The sequence below is a fragment of the Mytilus californianus genome, unplaced genomic scaffold, assembly GCF_021869535.1.
Source record: "Mytilus californianus isolate M0D057914Y unplaced genomic scaffold, xbMytCali1.0.p SCAF_9, whole genome shotgun sequence".
Taxonomy (NCBI): Eukaryota; Metazoa; Mollusca; class Bivalvia; order Mytilida; family Mytilidae; genus Mytilus; species Mytilus californianus.
Window position 1 is genome coordinate 5,952,294 of NW_026262745.1, and position 8,900 is coordinate 5,961,193.

The following is an 8,900-nucleotide window of genomic DNA, read 5'->3' on the forward strand; positions in this document are numbered from 1 at the left end:
CGGCATTCAAAATTGTTCACTTTATTCTCTCCATTACAATGACAATGGTAAATCTAACATAAATTCTTACGATTTTTATTTCCCAATGTCATTATTCTGTCCATGTCATCTGCATTATTTACAGCAAATGCAGATAAATCTTTGACATAAACACCTACATCTGGTCTCTCTTTTACCTGTAAATAATAAAAATGTTAAAAAGTACAAACTAAATACTGTATTTGTGAGGCTGTCTAACCTCAACTATAGGGAGACAATACTGATATCAAAAAATAAATGGTTTATCAAATGCATAAACAAGTATCACGGTTTAATCAATACAAGATTTTATTCTTGTTTGTAATCAAATAATTTATTATGCATGAGTTTTTAAAGTGAACATTAGTGTGAGCCAATGCTTCGTGTTGAAGGCCGTACCTTGACCTATAATGGTTTACTTTTATAAATTGTTACTTTGATGGAGAGTTGTCTCATTGGCACTCATACCACATCTTACTATATCTATGTTTTTACTGTTTTATTATCATAAGATTTAAATTGGTCAAGGTTTGTGACCTATGATAATTATTACATTTCATTATGCTGGGTATATCATCTAGCATAATTCCTTTATATTTGTCTATAAATTAATTTTACTAGATATCTTTTATACTCACTTCCAATCTCTGATTTTGGTCTTTATGTAGCAGATCTCTGACCTCTTCATTGTAGATTTCCAAATATGACACCCTTACTAAAAATCTGAAATAAAGTTTTCGTAAACATATTTCAATGGGTTTATCAAGAAAATATCTGAACTTTTTGATAAATACTTTGAGAACCAGGTGTAAAATAATACTGACAGTTTTAACTGTATAATCTAATGTATAATTTGTAAATGGTTTTATCCACTTTCACTCGACTACTTTGTGATGTTAATGATAGTATCAGCATCTTCATGTCTTTAACACACCTGACAAAATTTAGTGTATTCTGTTATAATTTTCAGCCATCAAATTTCATCCACAATGACACCTTACATATTAACTTAGGTTGTTACATAGGTCTTTATTTGAAAATTACGAGTTATTCAGTTTCATGTTCTCCTTGCCACACATGTGAGTAAGACCTTGACAAGTTGTATAGACACCAGCGTATTGTTGAAGACTGTTAACTACAAATCAGCTGTTGTTCGTTTATTTCTTTTGGTTATTGGGTTGCTGTTTCTTTGAAATATACCTAACATCTTCTTTCAGTCATTCATATTGGTCAATACTTTTTAAAAGTAAATCAAACATTTGTTATTGCAGACACACTTTTCCTTGATTTTCCAATCCCTTCCATTCTTTTACACATAATTCAATTCATTGATTTTGACTTGAAAAAATTAGATCTGGCATGTATTTTTAAACGGTTTAAATTTTCAACAATTCTAAGCCCAAATCAAATTATCATATAAAAATTACAGGATGGAGTACATTCGATAAACAACAAATTAGCTAATTCTAAAATATACAAAAATGCTTTGCTTATTGTTTGACTTACCTTGTGTCTCCCTCTGCTTTTGCAATTTTACCAAATATATGAGCAAAAGAATTAGGTATTATTCCTCTTAATTCTGGTACTGCTCTAACACCTTCCATAGTGAAAGTCTTCCCGGTACCAGTCTGACCATAGGCAAATATAGTTCCTAAAATAAATCACCAGTAACTATACATTTATTGCGTTAAATTAGCATAAGTTAAGCTTTCACATTTGGTGAATTCAAATAGCTTTAGTTAAGCTTTGGTTTCTGTATAAAAGTATATAAAAAAATGAAACAGCAGCCCTGAAAAAAAGTTTACTAGTCTTTCTTTATTACTTATATTAAGAACCTGCTGATTAGGACCTATAGGTGTGTAATGCAGAATATCTAATAAAATAGATAAAAATAAATGGGGAATGTGTCCATGGGACACAGATGATGCCCCCGCTTGCATATAACGTTATAAAGGGATATAACTCAAGAACTGTAAAAGTGACGCTCCCCAAATTTGTACTTGATCTGATTTTTGTGGTAATAAGCATTGTGCATAAGTTTCATAACATTTGGTTGAGGCAAACTAAAGTTAGAAAACAGAAACAAATATTTCAGGAATTTTTCTATTTTTAAAGGGCATAACTCTAGAAAGGTAAAAGTGACGCCACCAAAATTCAAAATGATCTGTGTTTTGAGGTAATAAGCATTGTGTACAAGTTTCATAACATTTGGTTGAGGCAAACTAAAGTTAGAGAACGGAAACGAAATATTCAGCAATTTTTCCATTTGTAAAGGGGCATAACTCTAGAATGGTAAAAGTGATGTCACCAAAATTGACCTTGATCTGTGTTTTGTGGTAATAAGCATTGTGTATAAGTTTCATAACATTTGGTTGAAGCAAAATAAAGTGAGAGAACGGAAACAAAAAATACAGCAATTTTTTTTCATTTGTAAAGCGGCATAACTCTAGAACGGTAAAAGTGATGCCACCAAAATTCAAACTTGACCTGTGTTGTGTGGTAATAAGCATTGTGTATAAGTTTCATAACATTTAGTTGAGGCAAAATAAAGTGAGAGAACGGAAATGAAAAATTCAGCAATTTTTCCATGCTGAATTTTTCCATTTGTAAAGCGGCATAACTCTAGAACGGTAAAAGTGCCACCACCAAAATTCAAACTGGATCTGTGTTTTGTGGTAATAAGCATTGTGTATAAGTTTCATAACATTTGGTTGAAGCAAAATAAAGTTAGAGAATGGAAACCAATTTTGGGATGTAGGTACGTACGTACAGACAGACAAAGGTAAAACTTAGTGCCCCCCTCCGCTACGGCGGGGGCATAAAAATAAAAGAAGAATGTGTCTGAGGATACAAATGGCCTTGCTCAAGCTTTGCAATTTTCAAAAAAAGGTTAAAAAGAGGCATAACTCTAGAACAGTAAATGACTCACAACCCAAATTTGAACTCTGTCTACGTGTTGTGGTTCTTAGCATTGTGTTAGAGTTTCATAAAATTTGGATGTGAAAAACTCGTTAGAGTGCAGAAACTAAAAATTTGCAATTTTCCAAGTTATAAAGGGGCATTACTCTAGAATGGTAAGTTACTCACTGCCCAAATTCGAACTCTGATTGCTAGTTTTCGTTCTTAGCATTGTGTATGAGTTTCATAAAATTTGGATTTGAAAAACTTAAGTTAAGAGTGTGGAAACGAAAAAAATTTCAATTTTCCAAGTTATAAAGAGCATAACTCTAGAACCATAAGTATCTCACTGCCCAAATTTCGAACTCTGTCTGCAAGTTTTTGTTCTTAGCCTTGAGTATTATTTTCATAAAATTGAGATGAGAAAAACTTAAGTTAGAGTGAAAAATGAAAAAAAATTGCAATTTTCCAAGTTATAAAGGGGCATACCTCTAGAATGGTAAGTGACTCGCTGTCCAAATTTGAACTCTAACTCTGACTCTGTCTGCAAGTTTTGGTTCTTGAGTTTCATAAGATTTGCATGATGCAAACTTAAATTAGAGTGCGGAAACAAAAATGAGACGGATGGAAAGACAGAAAGATGAACGTAAGGATGGTCAAGGGTAACACTTAATGCATAAAAATTACAGAAGCATCATGGATGCATAAGTGGATTTGTCAAATTACTGGATTTGTAGAAGACTAAACTGCTTTTTGTGTATAGAGTACAATGAAGTGTGTAAAGTTGGCTGACAATAAATGTAAAATGATGGGGAACAAAAAATTTGCCTAAATTTCAAGTCTATTTATTGCTGCTGTAACACTGACCTTTAACCTAAAGATCTAAAAATCAATAGGGGTCTTTTTCAGACCAAGGCACATTATCCACCAAAAAAGTATAGGTAAAAATCAAATGTATGGCTCAAAAGATACATGTATACATGTATTGTCCTGTAACAAAACTTTTACCTACATGTATACATGTATTACAGGGTATCTATAGAAAACAATTACACTGATCTTTGACCTACTGACCCATTAATCAATAGGGGTTTTGATCTTTCAAAGGAGAATTTTCCAACTAAGTTTTGGTCTAAGTTTGGTTAAAGCTACATCTCCTTATTTTTATAAACTATGCAAATGTTTCAGTCAATGACAGGGTGGAGTCAACAAATCTCCATGGAAATGAGATAACGCTACTACAATTGTATATCAAATATCATTGACTTTTCATTAGTGGTTCCCTTTAAGTGACCTATCAAAAACTTTTGTTGACCCAGCCTTAGTCTTGCATCCGCAAATTTGTCAAGGGGAGACAAAAACTAATACACCAACTCTACATACCATACTTTTCATTATAATTACAACTAAAATATTTTACCATTGTATCCCTCCAATACAAAGTCTACAATAGGTCTGGCTGCTTGATTATACAAGTCCACTTGTTTTGAATTTGGACCAAACACCATATCAAATGTGAATTTTTTGGGAGGCTCTCCATGGTGGCTGTTAGGAATGTTCACTTCAATGGATCCTCTCACTTCATCAACCTTAATAGAAATGTAGTTAGATATTATGCATATTGGTATTATTAACTTTCCAAATATTCTTACTTTCACATTATAAAATCTTTCATGCATTGGATTTCTCAAAACATAATTTGCACCAAACTATATCTAATAAAAATTTTAAACTTAATATGGCTGTTATATATTGGCAAGTGTTTTGAATAAAGGAGATCAGGTCTGAATATTGATACTAGTAAATAATTTTATAACGAATGCATATAATGTAATTTTATTATCTAATTATGCATTCATAATTTATATGGTTGAAGGCTCTGATTCTTGACCAATGCTAATATATTAAATATACATGTACACTGTGATGTTTATTGTTGTAATTATCAATTATGTCAATCAATTGTAACTGGTTTTTATGCCCTTTATGGGCCCTGTAATTTGGGAACTAAAAATATTCTATTCTATTCTAAATCTTTAGTTAATTTCTGACAGAAATCATTTTTTAATTAATCTCAGCATCTGTTATGAATAGGCTATAGATAAAACTGTCCTTAATTTAGATAGCTGCTTTTTAATTTTTTAACATGTCTAAGTGATAGAAGTGTTTTAAACATGTTAAATAAACTTCTATGTGTAGTAGTCATGTACATTGTACATGTTTATGAGTTTATCATGACTAAGAATTATTAAATTTTTTTAGATTTCAATCACTACATGTACACAATAAACATTGAAAGGGCCACACATACTGTCACATAGTAAATAGAGATAAGAATAAACAAACACTTAATACAACAATGTACAAGTACTCCAAATACCATACCTTCACACACATTACACATCCCTGTTTAACTTCAGTGTCATTTAAAGGTCGACACCTTACACATACTCTAACACAATCATCTTGCTTCTCCTAAAAAGTAAAATTAATCAAATAATACATTTTAGTACAGACTAGGGACCACTAGTAGATATGGTCTTCACTCCTATAACTATACAGATCCAAAACTCAAGCGTGATTTACAAAGCTGATATCAATATGGCATGAGTTACAAACTTTAAAGGATCTAGTTAGAATGGTTATATCAGTATCTAGAAATATTGTATAAATGACTTTCTTAAGTCTTTCTTCTTTTAACTGTTCTTTTTTTGAAAATTACCACTGTACTAACCATACAGCTTTGGCTCAGTTGATACATGTGGAGGAGTGTCTTACTGTGTCAAGAGTCATTAATTCTTTCCCTGGTTGTTTGTGGTAATTTAAAAAAAAAAAGAATAATGCTGTTGTGTAACATTTACTGCTCCTATATAGTAACCCAGCAGACAGAATGTGTTAAATATAATTATGGCTCTTTGTCCATTATTCCCGTAAAGTTTTGACATGGCAACAGAAAAGGTCTGACACAATAAAGGAAAAGTGATTGTCAATGGTTGTATGAAATCAAATACAGTTCTTGAAAGTGTTCCAAATTCTCAGGTCAATTGTTACAGATTCCTAAATAGCAATAAGTATACACCTCAACACTATTTGTCTGCCATTACTGATCATCACAGACGTTCCAAAAATAATGATGTCATAACTAAGAGAAAATGTCTGATGCAAAATGCAAAAGAGATTATTAAATGATGTCAATAGTTTAAGTGTCACAAAACCTAGGGTCAAGTGTCTGTACAACGATTTCCGGAGAACTCCCAAAAACTCAATATGAAGCAGAGAACCTATAGATATTAATTTAGTATTACCCAAAAACTTTACTGTATATGGAGCAATACTGCTTTAATAAATAACAAAGTCTATAGACTCTGGCAGACGTCATTATTCAAACTTGATCGCGGACTGCGTAAGGTATGCCTGTGCCTTGTGCATTGTCCAAAGTACAAAATGTACCTTTGTAGTTTCAAATTTTCCTAATTAAAATAAATATCTTTATTGTTTAAAATTTATAACACACATGTATAGATTATAATTATCTACCTTTTGAAAATTTTGTCAGCCATAAAGCTTTACAAGGAACTTGCATACAAGACTCACACTTCGAATTCCTGAAGTTAAATTGTTCTTTTGTTGACATGTAAGTAAAAATGACAAACATCTCAAATTTATTTATCATGTTTATAGTCAAAAGTTCCCGTAAAACTTTGACTTCACAATAGAAAATGTCTGACGCCACAAAGGAAAAGTGATTTTTGTATGACGTCAATAGTTCAAGTGTAGCAGATTCCCAAATAGCGATAAGGTCTATAATGGGGCATCTAAAATTGTAAGACGCGTCTACAACTCATCTTAATACATGAAACTGCTGTTTAGGTACATGAAGGTGTATATATTTTACAGAGACAATAAGTGCCTATGATCTGACACAATACATGAAGTTTTCCAATTTTGAAATGCATCTTGTTTCATCTGTTTATCCCAGGAAATACTATAGTCTATAAGTATTAGTTTCATCCCTAGAAAATATAACGATACTGAAAAAAAACACAGCTAAATGAGCATGATGAGCTAATTACAGTTATTACCGGCATTTTTCTCTTGTGATTTGTCCTACATATATTTCCTAAATTAAAGACAAAAAGAACAGTTATTTTAGCTGTCAGTTGTCAGTAAAAAATGTTGATTACATTCGATGTGAATGTTATTCTTCTTTCTGATTGGTTGAAATTACAAGATAATCAGGGTTTCTCTGGAATTATCCAATACCGATATGAACATATCGAGGACACCGAAGAGCTAATTATACTGGTTTTCTATTCCTTGGAATTATTTTGGTTACACTGACTGTGGCGGAAACAGATAAACAAGATGTCAGCGCCCATGTCTCATAACGGGACCATTGCATAGTTATCTTATTCTGCTAATTTAAGTTCAAATTTATGGAAAGGTACGAATTTTGTAGACCAAGTTATTTTCAATTCATCATGTTTTGTCCAAATACAATCAGTTGGAATATGTTTCTATACCAGTACCCAACCTGACCTTAGCGGGCTTAGGCACTTGTCTTTGAACATTTTTACCGTTAGATAACTGTAATAATCCAGTCGTAAAAATCCGACCCACTATCGATCTCTACAGCGAGAGGACACTGACCGATAGAGGGCACATAATAACATACATGTCAGTGTTCTCCTTGGCTTGAGAAGTGCTTATCATCAGTCAGGGGTCCTACTTGTACAAGTAATTTTTATTTACTTGAAGAAGTAAATATTAATATACTTATATAAGTAAATTTGTAGGATACTTATACAAGTGTATTTTATTTACTTGTATAGGTAAAAAAAAATTGGGCTTAATTATGTCCCTAAGACATTCAGATTTTTGATTCAGCCATGCTGGATCTATGCGATCACTCTGGTTTTGGAGATGATGCAGAATACTAAGTTGAAGACATATTATGAAACTAATTATGTGTTTTTATGACTTGCAGAAACTTTCTACTAAGTTTTAATCATCAACTGCCAACTTTTGACATGTTATTTGCCCTTAAATTAAGAAAAGATTGGTCGAACAACCCTTTTATTTTAGATATTCACTTGCAAATAGTTCCTTTGTAAATCAAAATTTATAATGATTTACTATTTATGAACTAATTTGAAAAAGTATTTGTACATCAATTGGATCAGTTGATAAGAATTTTGAAAGTATCATATTAGTATCTTGTGCATGTGTATTAATATATCTAAGTTGATTCCCACACTTTTTTGAAATGGTATTACTCCAATTCTTTCCATAGTCAAAGTTATAGTCAGTATGATTATCAACTGTCAAGATTTTCAAATAATTACAATCAAAGGTGTAAGTATTAATTGGAAAAGACCCCAGGCTTAATTGACCACAGTTAATATCTCGTGACCTGTTACATAATTGAATAGACACAATTTATTACACACCTAACTCCATACTATGGCGCGGAATCATGGTCATAAATATCGATTTAAGCTGAATATTTCAGTATATGCTAACTTGATTTTAGGGTATCCTAAAATGATTTTAGTATATACTGAATTGACTTTAGGATACCCTAAAATGATTTTAGTATATACTGAATTGACTTTAGGATACCCTAAAATGATTTTAGTATATACTGAATTGACTTTAGGATACCCTAAAATGTTTTTTGTATATACTAAAATTATTTAAGTATATGCTAAAATCAATTTAGGGTATGCTAAAATGTAATCTAGTTTATACTAAAATCATTTTAGGATATACTTAAATCGATATTTATGATCCTGATTCCGTGCCATAGAATACACACATTCTTGACCTCAGTAGTAAACCTACAAATGAATTATTTATTTTAATCTACACTACACTAAAATATTCTGTTAATTTTACTAGCTAGCTGAATGATTAATCAGATGTGTTTTTTATTCAAATAAAAGACAAACAATTAAAATGAATATGTATAAAAAGTGCAAGCA

General features: G+C 31.4%; 1 protein-coding gene across 2 annotated transcripts in view; it reads right to left on the reverse strand.

The window, feature by feature from the left end:
* LOC127716332 (kinesin-like protein KIF3A) overlaps nucleotides 1-7,123 on the reverse strand; it is a 30,676-nt gene extending 23,553 nt beyond the window's left edge. For both annotated transcript variants that reach the window (XM_052222498.1, XM_052222499.1), the window contains exons 1-6: nucleotides 6,999-7,123; nucleotides 5,302-5,391; nucleotides 4,337-4,505; nucleotides 1,525-1,669; nucleotides 657-741; nucleotides 71-176 (exon numbers count right to left, since the gene is read on the reverse strand). In XM_052222498.1, coding sequence (XP_052078458.1) covers nucleotides 71-176; nucleotides 657-741; nucleotides 1,525-1,669; nucleotides 4,337-4,505; nucleotides 5,302-5,391; nucleotides 6,999-7,004 — 601 coding nt within the window. In that variant the 5' untranslated portion in view covers nucleotides 7,005-7,123. The remainder of the gene's footprint in view (nucleotides 1-70; nucleotides 177-656; nucleotides 742-1,524; nucleotides 1,670-4,336; nucleotides 4,506-5,301; nucleotides 5,392-6,998) is intronic.
* Between the last annotated feature and the right edge of the window lie 1,777 nt (nucleotides 7,124-8,900).